This window comes from Rhincodon typus, chromosome 8 (assembly GCF_021869965.1).
Source record: "Rhincodon typus isolate 14 chromosome 8, sRhiTyp1.1, whole genome shotgun sequence".
Taxonomy (NCBI): domain Eukaryota; kingdom Metazoa; phylum Chordata; class Chondrichthyes; order Orectolobiformes; family Rhincodontidae; genus Rhincodon; species Rhincodon typus.
The window spans coordinates 54,066,494-54,080,410 of record NC_063339.1 but is presented as its reverse complement, the minus strand read 5'-3'; the positions used below and the strand labels follow the sequence as shown (position 1 = coordinate 54,080,410).

At 38.3% G+C, this 13,917-nt stretch overlaps 1 protein-coding gene across 1 annotated transcript in view; it reads left to right on the top strand.

The window, feature by feature from the left end:
- The window catches only part of sec23a (Sec23 homolog A, coat complex II component), an 81,818-nt gene extending 76,889 nt beyond the window's left edge, over positions 1-4,929 (top strand). The window contains exons 19-20 of the mRNA XM_048600083.1: positions 3,600-3,665; positions 4,247-4,929. Coding sequence (XP_048456040.1) covers positions 3,600-3,665; positions 4,247-4,336 — 156 coding nt within the window. The 3' untranslated portion in view covers positions 4,337-4,929. The remainder of the gene's footprint in view (positions 1-3,599; positions 3,666-4,246) is intronic.
- The last annotated feature ends 8,988 nt before the right edge of the window (positions 4,930-13,917 follow it).

Sequence of the window (13,917 nt, the reverse complement as noted above, 5' to 3'; positions counted from 1 at the left end):
TTTTTTCTAATGACATAGTTACTCTACTACATAGACCCCTTGTGTACATGACCACTAATATTCCCGCTTTCCTAAAATTGTCTCTCACTTCTGCACATTTGCCAGAAGGAACCGACAGCTTAATAAATGTACCATGCCTTTGTCTTGGTTGGATGTTTTCTGTTCCTGTATTGTTTCATTGACCCACGGCACTGAAACTGCAAATCTGTTGTTTCACTTTCTCTCTTGGCTTGTCACATGCCTCTTTAGGGTGTCCACATCATGTAAAGTGAATATACTTCTTGCCTTTCTGAGGTAGGGTTGGCCTTCTCCTCTCAGGATCTGTCTGAGTGTCCTTCTGGTTTGAATAATTGTCTTCCAAATTAAATCCTCTTTGGACTGTAACAAATAAGATCATATTTTGTCAAGATTTCCAATAATTTTTGTCTGTTTTAAATTCTGATTTCAAAGATCTATATTTACAGTTTTCCGCTAATCTATAGAGGTCATTAATTAACTTGTGTACAGATTCCTTTGGGAGCTGAACTCTTCTATTAACTTGTGATCATTCAAGAATTTTATTTGCTTTTACTTTGAAGTAATTATCAGAAGCTTTTAGGACACAATTAAAAGTGTCTGCCAGAGAAAGTGGTGGATGCTGGTACAGTTAGAACATTTACAAGACATTGGATAAGGTCATGATTTTGAAGAGTTTGGATGGATATGGGCCAAACACAGGCAGGTGGAACTAGTTTAGTTTGGGAATATGGCCAGTGTAGACTGGTTATACAGCTGTATGGCTGTATGACTCTAACTGTACTCTCTAATTTGCTCAACTTTGAATTTCTTTAATTTTTGGGTAATATTGTGTCTTAAGAACTATCACCTCTACAATGCCTAATCTTGGGTTCTGTGTGGACCTTCTCCAATCTTGCATCATTATGGAAATATTATATCTACTTCCATTCCTTCTTAAAATGACATATTAATATTTATTACTTTGCTATATTACTATAAAGCCATTTTGAGTGTGTATCTTTTCAATGTTGCTTATCATCCGCTGTTCTTTTAAGTTTGTACTCTTGCATTCAACGATGCTGTTTTAAATTCAATGACTGTAGAGCTTGCTGGACTTTATACAGTGTTTTCTTTATTAGTCCTTTTTAGACTCAATTGTACTAATGCTCTATTAAATTCTTCAACGAAGCTTATAAGTTGTATTCCTGTGTGTTGGGTAGTGATTTTCTGCTTTCAAATATTTAAAATTCTGTTTCTTTTTAAAACCTTATCTATGTACTGTTTACTAGGTTTTCCCATCTTATTAATGATCAAAATTCCTTTCCACCTTTTTAGGCGGTCAGGATGGCATTTTCACACCTTGATCTGGGCAAAACGATGTTTTCCTGCTTTCCATGGCCCAAAAACAATTCGCTTTCCAAATTTTTTAAATAAAGTTCTCTGCCTGCAGCTATTGTAAATTTTCTCGCTGAAATCACATTTTATGTAGAGTCCTGGTCTGTTCATTCTTTAATTTTTTCTGCCTGTTCTACTTCTTCCACTAGACTTCTCTAAATTTGCTCCTTCCCAGCTTCAGTAAATTCTGAGGCCTTCCCAATCCTGCAGCCCCAGTATAAATTATCTTGCAGGTTCTTTCGTCATCCTTTGCAGCTGTGCTTCTGGTTTATTGTGTGATAGCAATAAGTGCAGTTTGCATAGCCAGTCAGACATAATTTCTGGGGCCATTCAGGAACTGTACAGAATATATCTGGTCTCTGAAGGCTGTTGTAAAACTTCCTCCCTCCACCCAAAGACTGCATGACATCATCAGATTGGGTGGAGCTAGTACAACCTCAATATTGACTCTTTCAGAACCGTTATTTTATACAACAGTAACATCAGACACCATGAGAGAGAGGATTCTCTCAGTATTTTGAGAGAGTTTACATTTCATCAGAGACAGAGATGTAGGTTTATTTCTTTGTAATTCAAAAACTTTATTTTCTCAAAGGCCAAACAGAACATAGGAACAAAAATTAAAGGTAAATGAGTATTTTGCTTCTATAATGGTCTTAACTTTTCAATATGTTACTACACTTTAGGCAAGGTGTGAGGGAACTTGAAAGTGGGTAGAAGAGACTTTGCAGTATGATTTCAGGGCTTGGGATTTTACTTACAAATTTAGATTGGAAATGTTGCAGGTTTTCTCCTGGAGGAGTTGAGGGGAGATTCTTTAGACGTGTTTAGGATTGTGACAGGTTTGATGAGGTAGTTGAGGGCAAACATCACAACACAGAAAATAGGAGCAGGAGTCGACCGTTCAGCCTCTCCAGTCTGCTCTACCATGCATTAAGATGGTGGCTGATCATGCAACTCAATAGCTTGTTCTTGCTTACACCCCGAATATCCTTTGATCCCATTAGTCCGAAGTGCTATATCCAACTTTTTCTTGAAATCTCACAATGCTTTGGCCTCAACTGCTTTCTATGACGGTGAATTCCATACGCTCACCAAACCGGTGAAGAAATTTCTCCTCTCCTCAGTCCTAAATGGTTTACCCCATATCCCTTGACACGGCTCCTAGTTCTGAACTCCTGCATCATTGGGAACATCCTTTTGCATCCACAATGTCTAGTCCTGTTAGATTTTTATGGGTTTCTTTGAGATCCCTCCTCATTCTTCTGAATTCCGGCAAATATGATCCTAACTGATTTGACCTTTCCTCATACATTCCAGCAATTAGTCTGGTAGACCTTCACTGCATTCCTTCTATAGGAAGACCATTCTTCTTTGGATAAGGAGAACTAAACTTGTATACAGCATTCCAAGTGGTCTCACCAAGGCCCTGTATAATTACAGCAAAGCATCCTGCTTCTGTACTCAAATCCTCTAACTGTAAAGGCCAGAATGCCATTTGCCACCTTTACTGCCTGCTGCATTTGAATGCTTATCTTCAGTGACTGGTGTTTGAGGATACCCAGGTCTCATTGCATATTCCCTCTCAATTTATAGCCATTCTGATAATCTGCCTTCCTGTTTTTGCTACCAAAGTGGATAGCCTGATGCTTATCCATGTTACACTGCATTTGCTGTAGATTTGCTTGCTCATTCAACTTCTCCAAATCACACTGAAATCTCTTCCTATTAGTTGATGGTACAGCTATTAGGAGGCAGGAATTTCATGTTTTTAGTGGGAGGTACAGGGGAAATGTGAGAGAGAGCTTTTGATTTTTCTTTTTTTTGCTTTATATATAAAAGTGCTAATGTGCGCTAGACAGAGTGATTTAACACATTGATGGTGATGATTTCAAGCTTGTTGCTCCATGAAGGCGGTGGTAGCAGAAACCACCAATGAGTTCAGGAGGGAATTGGATGGACATTTGAACGAAACAAACCTACCGGGTTATGGGCTGACTGAGCCACTGTTTTGGGAACCAGCACAGACTCAGTGGACTGCATGGCAGCCTCCTTTGTCAGAAATGAATCTCGTGTCCTACATTGCAGCAGTGAAAGCACTTCAAAATTTGTTGATTATAAAGCATTTTGGGAGGCCCTGGGATTGTGTATTAGTGTTAGTCTTTATTTCAGTAATATGTTTGTATTCTTATAATTTTTGTAAACAGGCTCGTTTCTTGTTGTCCAAAGTAAATCCTTCACAGACCCATAACAACATGTATGCATGGGGACAGGTAAGTCAACTTTTTTTAATGCATGCTGTAGTCTAACAGGCAAGCTGAGATTGCATGATATTATTTTTATTGGCTGAAAAATACCATGTAGGATGTTCCCCATTATTATTATCATTATTATCTCTGATATTTAAACATTATTTATTTAAATGGTAGGTTAGGAATGTAACTAGGATTCATATTTAGTTCCATTGTTTTATTTGGTGTCAATATCTATCCATCAGTAGTTATCTGAAATATTTGTTCATAAGCACAATATGTTTGTAGCAGCGAATGTGATCCCCAAACCCAGGTTAGTCATAAACTAAATTATTGTTGACTCCTACTTATAAGGAGTACTGAACTACTAAACAATGACTGTCTTAGAATAATAGCTTTTTGTTTGTTTGATAATCTTAGTTCATAATTGTATGGTGCATAGAAAAGTTCAAAGTATAATATATCAGACTCCTTATGCTTTTTTAAATCTGGAAAACAATATCTTATGTAGAGTGGCTTCTACTTTTAAGTCTAGCTGATTTATTATAACAAGTGGCAAGGTTGCATGTTCAATTAACCTTCATGTTTCATGGTTTCCTTAGGAGGCTGGAGCACCAATCCTGACAGATGATGTCAGTTTGCAAGTATTCATGGATCATCTGAAGAAGCTAGCAGTCTCAAGTGCCACCTGAGTGTAGAATGGTGATGAAGTAATATGTAGCACCTGCACTGAGCAGGACAAAGAGAGCTGGCAATCTATTCCAGCACATTATACAAAACATCTGCGTCTGTGCTACTTGCCTTTTAAACAGAACAGATTCACACTACGTTGGTAATACACCAAAGGAGGACTTTATAAATTGCTTGTCTTCGTTAGATAAAATTATTGCTTCTGTCCTATAGAGTCTGAAGGCATGTTCTTAAAATTAGTGCTTCCATATACATTACAGTGCAAATCACTGATCTAAAGTCTCCAAATTCTGCCTTGATGAACAAATAGCCGCATCAGTATTGTTATTTTTAATGTGCCTCATGAACTCCTGTTTCTTGTTTTCGTCTCTGATTGATAACATAGTGGAACCTCATGTAGAACTCTTATCAGCAATCAAATAAAATTTGTGAATTTTGTGAAGAGTGCTGACCTGTGGAGAAATATTTAGACTTTACTAAATTGCTGCATTTTTGTCATTAAATACAATTTCCCCCAATTTCCGTAATTTTTTTTGTTTTGGCTGGAGTTTGAAACAGCTCTACAGTACATCAAATAAAACATAATGACTTAAAATGTGCTCACCCAGTTTATTTTGTCCTCAGTAGATTTTGAGACATATTTTGAGAGATATGATGCTATATAATGCAGTTTTATCCAGCTTTCATCATTTTACAGATATATTTATATAATTAGCAAAATCGTGCACCTGCCTCCCTTGTATCCTTGAGACTTGTCTTTTTATTGTGCACCTATTTCCTCTCCATGACATAAAAACCCAATCTGAAAATGTATCAGGATTGGTTGGGTTTTTAATGGATGTCAAATATTCTGTGTCATAAATAGCATATTTGTTTTAAAAGTCAATATGTAACTGAACATTTTTAGCAGTTTAATTTTATTGGATGTAAGTTACTTTATCCTATAATCTGTGCAGAATTTACATTTATTTTTTTTTTCTGAACCTAAACATCAGTTGTGATGATACTTATTGTCTCTTCACCTCATTCTTGACACCAACTCATTTTTATACAACGAAATGAAAAAATGTGTGTGTCTGAACTTTGTCGATGATTTGGGACTTTTGTGTGCAACCATGGTTCTCCTAAAAACCCAAGCTTGCTGATCCATAAAGAGTGAAAGAAAAGCAGTCCAATGCATTGGTCAGTTTTGTAAGTAATCACTAGATGGTTTGTTATTTTTAATCAATATCCTGACAGCCCACTGACTACCACAGCTTGACCACACTTGCTCCCTGTAACAAAATAAAACAAAGAACTGCGGATGCTGGAAATCTGAAACAACAACCAAAATTGCCAGAGAAACTCGGCAACTCTGGCAGCATCGGTGGAGAGAGATACAGTTAACATTTCAACTCCAGTTACCCTTCAGAACATGAAGGATCACTGGACTTGAAACATTGATGCTGTTTCCCTCTCCACAGATGCTGCCAGACCTGCCGAGTTTCTCCGCAATTTCTGTTTTTGTTTCCCATTTTTGTAAAGTTGCTTTGCATTCTTCCAGTTTCTGTTTCTATTTCATCCATTGTGATGTTGCTCCCTGCCAGTGCTTCCAGATGCCTTCCATTTTCCTTGGCTAAAGATGCCCACCATCATTCTCCTCAACTGCCTATTTCATTTTCCACTCCCACCCATTCCCTCCCTCTGACAACCACATAGGCTACTGCTTGTTCCCCATCTTCCACTTCCAACAGATCTTTTTTGCTACTTCCAGCATGGTGCCACAAGAAAATACAAGCCCTTATTTCTTCTTTCAGCATTCCAAATTCAACATGACATGATTGTCTGTACAGCACTTTGAGCCATCTGGTGGTTATTGAAAGGGTCCATGTAAATTTCAGTCTTTTCTTTCTGGTGTGCCCGATTCCCTTTCTGGCTGCTCTGTTCTCTGCCTCTTATACTGTGAGTAAAGCTCATTGTAAGTTTGAAAAGCAGTACTTCATTTTTTGATTGTGCACTTTATAGCCTTCCACTCAACACTGAGTTCATTTTCAGATCATGACTACTGTTCCATATTTTCAATCAGTAGCTGTTGGAAATAAATGTCACCCTCGTGTACGCCTCTAGCCTCACCTTTTTGTTTCTTTTGCTTTCTCTTTTCATGTAGAACTCTTGGTTGTCACAGTGTTGATAGTCAAGGCTATCCGATGCAATGATATCACAATGGAGCATATGGAAGAGATAGAAGCCATGAATTACTTCCAACCACTGAGGGATTGAATGCATACCATTGGCTTTATTATGCATATACTTTAACTGACTGAACTAATTTTTTCTTTGTTCGTTTCTTCCAGTCTGTAATGTCCTTTTGCCTTGCAAAATTAACTTGTTTGTCACTTAATCTTGCTTGTTTTCCACCCTTTCCCTTTATCCCTTTATTGTTGTACCTCCCCAGCAGACCACAAATGTATTTTTCTGTCTTTGAAGTTCCTGAAACCTGTTCCATCTATGACTTTGTCAAGTTCTGATAAAAGGTAATAACCTGAAATGTTAACTCCTTTTTTTCCCTCTGTAAATGCCTGACCTGCTATGTATTTCCACAATTTCCTATTTTTTATTTCTGATTTCCAACTACTGCAGTATTTTGCATTCGTGTTCCGGTGGCATCTGTTTAGATTGAAGTCTGGAATAATATTTTACCTGAAAGTAAAGGTACATGTCATGCTGGAATAGTGAAATTTATTGAGTGACCGATGGAAGAGCATAGCTTGAAGGAGCTGGACAAATATGGGATTCCTTTCTGGTAGCCGATCCTGCATTCACCTGAGGTGAGATCTCCAAGGAGTGCCCAATTGTGCCAGATTGTGGGAAGGATTGATAGATGCATCAAGAGATTCAAGAGACTAAAGGTCTATTCACAGCTGAAGCAGTTGCAGCAACTGTACTTCATTCACATATGAATAGTCAGCTGTAAAATGAGGATTCTGGCTTCCATTTCTAGGCATGGTATTTTGTCAGGAGCCTCGCATCTTGATCAGTTCTTGGAGACTATCTGCCATCATTGTCTTACACATTGAAGATCTTTTGAAATATATTGATGACTTTTTGCTATCAAGAACTGGAAAAATGTGAATGTCCATATTTTGGAATTTGTAACTTTCTATATTTGAGTAATATCTGAGAAAAGTAGAGAAGCAAGGAGATTTTGCATCTTTATAGTATTCATTGCACAGAATTGAAATGATAATATATGCAGTTAAAAAAAAACTAGCTGATTCACTATGTGCCTTTCTGTTTATTAGATGACATGGACAACACCCCATGTGCTCCCCATACACCATTTGCTTGGAGGAACAAAAGAAAAATCAGGTTGGAAGAAAAACTCTGGGTCCTTTTTGAGATAGGAAAGAATTCTGACAATTCCTCTCTGATCCCTAAAGTTGTCCAAACATCAGTTCCAGGAGACAGTTCCATGTAGCCTGAGGTGCATCACTGTCATCTCAAACTTATTTTTTTCTTGAAACAATTATGTTGGACCTCCGCCAGGAACTTAACTTTTTGAATACTTGTAGTGAAATGCACCCATTCCTTGAGCTGGCTGTTCAGCGCAAATGTTGGTAACCCTCTAGGAAACAATCACCTATCATAGTTCAATTGTTTCATCTGTTCTCCATTCTGTGTGTAATTCAAATACCCACACTGTTTACTGGCGACAGGTTATGTGACCACTTGTAATCCAGATCCTGAGACTAATGATCCAGTGATATGAGTTCAAATTTTAAAGCAACTGAAGAATTTCAGTTGTCAGTTAAATCTGGGGTAAGAAAATAATGGTGATCCTAAAAGCTGCTAACTTGTTGGTAAAACCTATCTAAGTTAGCGAATAAAACTCATTCTCTTGACCTTGCCCTACCCATATGTGCTTCCAGACTTGGAGCAATGCAATTGGCTCTTACTAGCCCTCCAAAGGGCAATGCTTGCAATGGTTCAAGTAATCAACTCACTGTCATCATCTCAAAGACAAATATGGACGCAGTAAACGCAGAGCTGGCCATTGAAGACATGAGTTAAAAACTTTTTAAAATACATGAACAAACTCCCTGAAATCTATGCCTTTCTATTCTCATCAAAACTAGTTCTTTGAGCCTTTCATAACAGCTAAAGATTTTTAAATTTAAGTATCAGCTTTGATCCCCCAGCAGACTGCCAGAAAACATGATAATCATCTGCCCCCAGAACTCTGCCAACCATAAGGTCTATGGAATGCCTGGGACAGACCTACTTTTTTTTGTCTTGTTCACAGGATGATTGCCTCTGGCCAGCACTTATTGCCCATCCCTAATGGCTCAGAGGGCAGTTAAGAGTCAACCACATTGCTTTGGGCTTGGAGTCAGATGCAGGCTAGACTAGGCAAGGACTGCAAATTTCCTTCTTTAAAGGGCATTAGTAACAACAATTGACAATATTTACATGGTTATCTTTGGGCTAGCTGTTATTCCAGACTTTTTTTAAAGTTGAATTCATATTTCACTGTCTGATGTGGTACATTTCAAGCCATATCTCAGGAACATTAACCTGGTGTTCTGCTTTATTACTCCAAGGTTGCCAATATCTTTGTCTCTATTTTAACCAATGCCTAAGGATGTCAACTGATGATCTTCCCATACTTGTGTTACGTAGGGAAATCCAACCCCGTGACATTGAATGAATTTCAATATCTGTCCAAGTCTGGGTGGCTTGTCCATAATATTGCTGGTCCTCTCTTTATTGATGGTAGAGTTTACAAGGCAGTCCAGGGCTGGCAAAGTAACCTTAATGAGTTACTGCAGTGCATACTTCTGTGTACATACAACATACATGGTTTACCATTGTGAAAGATTGTTCATTTCACCTTTGTTCTACAAGATAAGTTGAACAAAGCAGTTATTCTCTAGTGTGCTTGAATGTGACTATTTAAGGGCAGTTTTCCAGATCAGTGTTCCTTCCAATTGTATTTGGGTTATTGTAAACATATCTTGGATCTTGAGACTTTGCCTCACCCACACTTAGTTATGACTTAGCTGGACCAGTCACTCTGTAGCTGATCAAATGATTCACTCGATGGGCTGAATGGCCTAATTTCTGCTCCTATGTCTTACGGTCTTATATCTCTGGAATCCAGGGTTAGGTGCATTCAAAATTTGGTTTGAACTGCATAGAAGGTCAGCATTTGGATATTTTTGTCTTCCGCTTGGACAGTTTTACATACTTTGGCAACATAATTGTGAGGCAAAGCTTGTCAATTTCTTTTGCAACGTTGGTATTAAATAGCAGTACCAATTTTTACAGTCTTTGGAATTGGGCCCTTCGTTGAATAGCTAGTGTTGAAATACATCCTGTGTAAAGAGATGTCAGTATGTTACTAGGCAGTGATTGAACTAGAAATTAAATAACAGATGCTACTGTTTGAAGTTGTAAATGGTATATTGCTGATGAAAGTACTGCAGTACGTAGATATTATACTGTACAAGTCATGACTTATTTCTCTGTGTTTATTTGAACTTAAATGCAAAATAAATAGCAATATTGTAAACATAATTCAGTTACCAAGATAAGATTTGTACTTTCATCTCATGTATAAATTACACTGCTTCTTTACAATCTTCAGTTATGCTTTATAAATTATTACATTTTACATTAAGCTTGGAGCATCACTTTATTCAAAATGCTTTATCATTAGCCAACGGATAAAGTAAAGGGTCACTGCCACGATTTCTGTCTATTGCAACTTGTCTTACTAGATCTTAAATGGAAGGAGCATTCATCGAAGACAAGGACATAGCTTGTAAATCTGAACAGCATATTATTTTTTATTAATTTGTGGTTCATACATAGCCCTAGAAGGTTTGACATTTTTGACCATCCCTATCTGGTGGTGGTACTGAGCCATTATCTTGCACCATTCCATGTGGTGAAAAGACTCCACAATACTCCTAGGTAAGGAGTTGTAATGTTTTTAATTTGCAATGATGAAAGAATGAATGAGTGGATGCCAATTTATTAAAATTCAGACATACCTTTTGCTATCTATATTTTTTATGTTTTCTTTCTGTGGTAAGATCTCTTTTTGAGGAAAGAATAACATCATTAATTTTTCCATACAATTTGCTCTGTTCAAAATAAAGCCATAATAAACATCAATTTGAACTGTCAAAACCTATCAAAGGGTTGCACCTGAACTTCAAAGTTTCTGTCCCACATTTCCTCCTATCAATCCCCAAATACAGTCTTCACACAGCCTTTGTTCAGATCAATCTATACTGGAAATGCACAAAGTTTATATGATTGAGGGAATCTTGTAAGTCTGAGAAGATCTGTTCCTATATTCATAATGTGGAATGCTCTTATGATACACTGGCTGTAGTATTTGTGTTCCACAAACACTAAAGTGCTCCTAGGTCATGTATAATTTGGGCCAGCTAAAGATTAATACACCTCAGCAATCTGAAATAATTCCAAACTCATGATACTACCTGTCATAATGCTAAAATCTTTTTTTCTGTTTCTCATGTTATTTATGGTCACTGACTCAGTTTGCACATAGTATGGACTTATGGATGACATATGCTTTGTGCTAGTTATGAGCCAATTTAAAACTATGTTGTGTATGAGTAGACTTGTTTGACAATGATATTTGCATTTAACCAAATTTTAGTAAAAATACTTACAACCTGCAAAAATGTAATCCTAAAGATTGCAACTTGTTTGAAAGTACATATGAATCTTTTCTGGTGATCTGCAAGGGAATAAATTATTCTCTATCTCACCCGTTTGATGAAGGGAAATGGGCTTTGGCAAGATTAATCTCTGGGTAGGATCCATGATACCCAATACTTGGTGCTTGTGGCAAATATTAAACCAAGAAGCACACCATTTGAAATACACAACAGGGTCCTAAAGTTTGCTTCTAGGACACAGTGTCTCCTTTAGCAATAATCATGAAGAGCATGTCCTACATGGACTCCATTCTGTGTTTCAGGTCACTGGAGACTGTCAAAGAAGGAATAGGCACCTTTTTCTCACTCCAGTTAATGTGTAGCCAAGAAGAGCACTTTTAAAGCTACCTATTTTCTCTCTCAGCAGTACTTCCGTGTGAACTGAGTTGGCAGTTGCTGAGTTGATTTCAGAACACCCCTGAGCCGTATCTGGACGCTCGACTAGTGTTTCATTCTTGTGGAATGGAACATGAAGTCTAATTTGGAAAGAACCTTCTTTGGTCTCTAGTTTTGGGCACCATTGTAGATGCAGCACCAATTTTTTGCTTGTTTCCAGCAATAAACAAAGTTCTTAACCATTACCTCCACATGGCTCTTTCACCTAAAGCCTATGAACCCACAGTAAATGTTTTAGTAATTAACTGTGTTTATTACAATTTAAGCAATCTGCTGGCATTCATGTTGTTTTGTGTGCTCTTAGAATTAGAGTAGCAAGGTGTAACTTTAATTAAAAGTTTAGTTATTGTTTGACAAATGTAATACCTTATGACACTCAATTGAGCAATATGTTGGTCCACTTGCCACGTGTATCTAATTGGGAATCCAAATGCAGCTAATTACATTTCTGATCATTAAATAAAAATGAGTCATAGATAACATCATTGTGTGTTTGATGCTAGCACTCAAATTTGAATGGCATTTGCAGGTGTACTTTAATTTTTGGTATGTTGGTAAAGTCTTCAGATGAAAAGCAAAGTAGATAATTTTTTTTTAAATCATTGCAAATGCTTTACTTCCTTGGTTGCTGAGCACTTTGTTCAGTAAATGTGCAGAGTGAAGTATACTTACCTGCACTGTGATAGTATATGTAAAATACTTTCCTCTAAATTTAATCATTGCGAGTGCTTTACTTCCTTGGTTACTGAGCAGTTTGTTTGTTCAGTAAATATGCAGTGTAAAATATATTTACCTGTGTTGTGATAGTATATATAAAATATTTTAGAACATAGAACAGTACAGCACAGGAACAGGACCTTTGGCCCATGATGTTGTGCTGAGCATAACGCCAAATTCAACTGATCCCTTCTGCCTGCCCTTGGTCCATATCCCTGCATTCCTTGCATATTTGTGTGCTTATCTAAAAGTCCCTTGAACGCCCCTGTTGTATCTGCCTCCACCACCACTGCAGCAGCGCATTCCACACTCCTACTACTCTCTATACAAAAAAAAACTTGCCCCACACTTCTCCTTTGAACTTTGCCCCTCTCACCTTAAATGGATGTCCCCTAGTATTAGACGTTTCAACTCTTGGGAAAAACCCTATCTATGCATCTCATAATTTTATAGACTTCTATCAAGTCTCCCCTCTGCCTCCGCTGCTCCAGAGAAAACAATGAATTTTTCTAGCCTCTCCTTATAGCTCATAACCTCTAGTCCAGGCAGCATCCTAGTAAACCACCTCTGCACCCTCTCCAAAGCCTCTACAACCTTCCTGAAATGTGGCAACCAGAATAGAACGCAGTACTCGTAAGTGTGTTCTAAGTCATATAAAGCTGCATCATGATATCCTTTCTCTTGTGCTCAATTCCTGGTCCAATAAAGGCAAGCATACCATATGCCTTCTTTACCACCTGCGTGGCCACTTTCAGGTACCTATGGACATGAACCCCAAGATCCCTTTGTACATCAATGCTGTTCAAGGTCCTGCCATTAACTCTATATTTTTCCTTAACATTTGATCTCCCGAAGTGCAGTCCTCACACTTACCCGGATTAAACTGCATCTGCTATTTCTCCGCCCATATCTGCAGCTGATCTATATCCCGCTTTGACAACCTTCTACACTACTCCACCGATCTTTGTATCATCATTTTCTTCTAAGTTTCGTATATATTGCGAAGATGATGTCACCCTTGCCGCACTATGTGAAATCAGAAATTTCTTTCGGACAACACTGGTTTGACCCCCTGCCCGTTGTTAATATTGGCCTGCTGTGTAAATTTAATTCACATGTGGGAGGTGGGGCTTGGGGCGTGGTGTCACTGGCTGGCCAACATTACTTGCCCATTCTTAGTTGATGTTGAGAAAGTGGTGGTGAGCTGCCTTCTTGAATCGCTGCAGTCCATGAGCTGTAGGTAGACCAACAATGCCCTTAAGGCGGGAATTCCAGGATTTTGACCCAGCTACAGTAAAGGGACAGTGATGTATTTTCTAGTCAGGATGATGAGTGACTTGGAGGGGAATTGCAGGTGGTGGTGTTGCCACATATCTGCTGCTGTTGTCTTTCCAGATAGAGACGGTTGTGGGTTTGGAAGGTGCTGCTTGAGGATCTTTGAATTTCTGAAGTGTATCTTGATTGTACACACTGCTGCTATTGAGCATTGGTTGTGGAGGGAGTGGATGCTTGTGGATGTGCTGCTTTGTCCTAGTTGCTGTCAAGTTCTTGAATGTTGTTGGAGCTGCACCCATCCAGGCAACTGGGGAGTATTCCATCACACTCCTGACTTGTGCCTTCTAGATGGCAGACTCGCGTTGGGGGGAGGGGGATGGTCAGGAGGTGAGTTACTCGCTGCAGTATTCCTAGCACCTGACCTGCTCTTGTAGCCACTGTGTTTATATGATGAGTTCAGT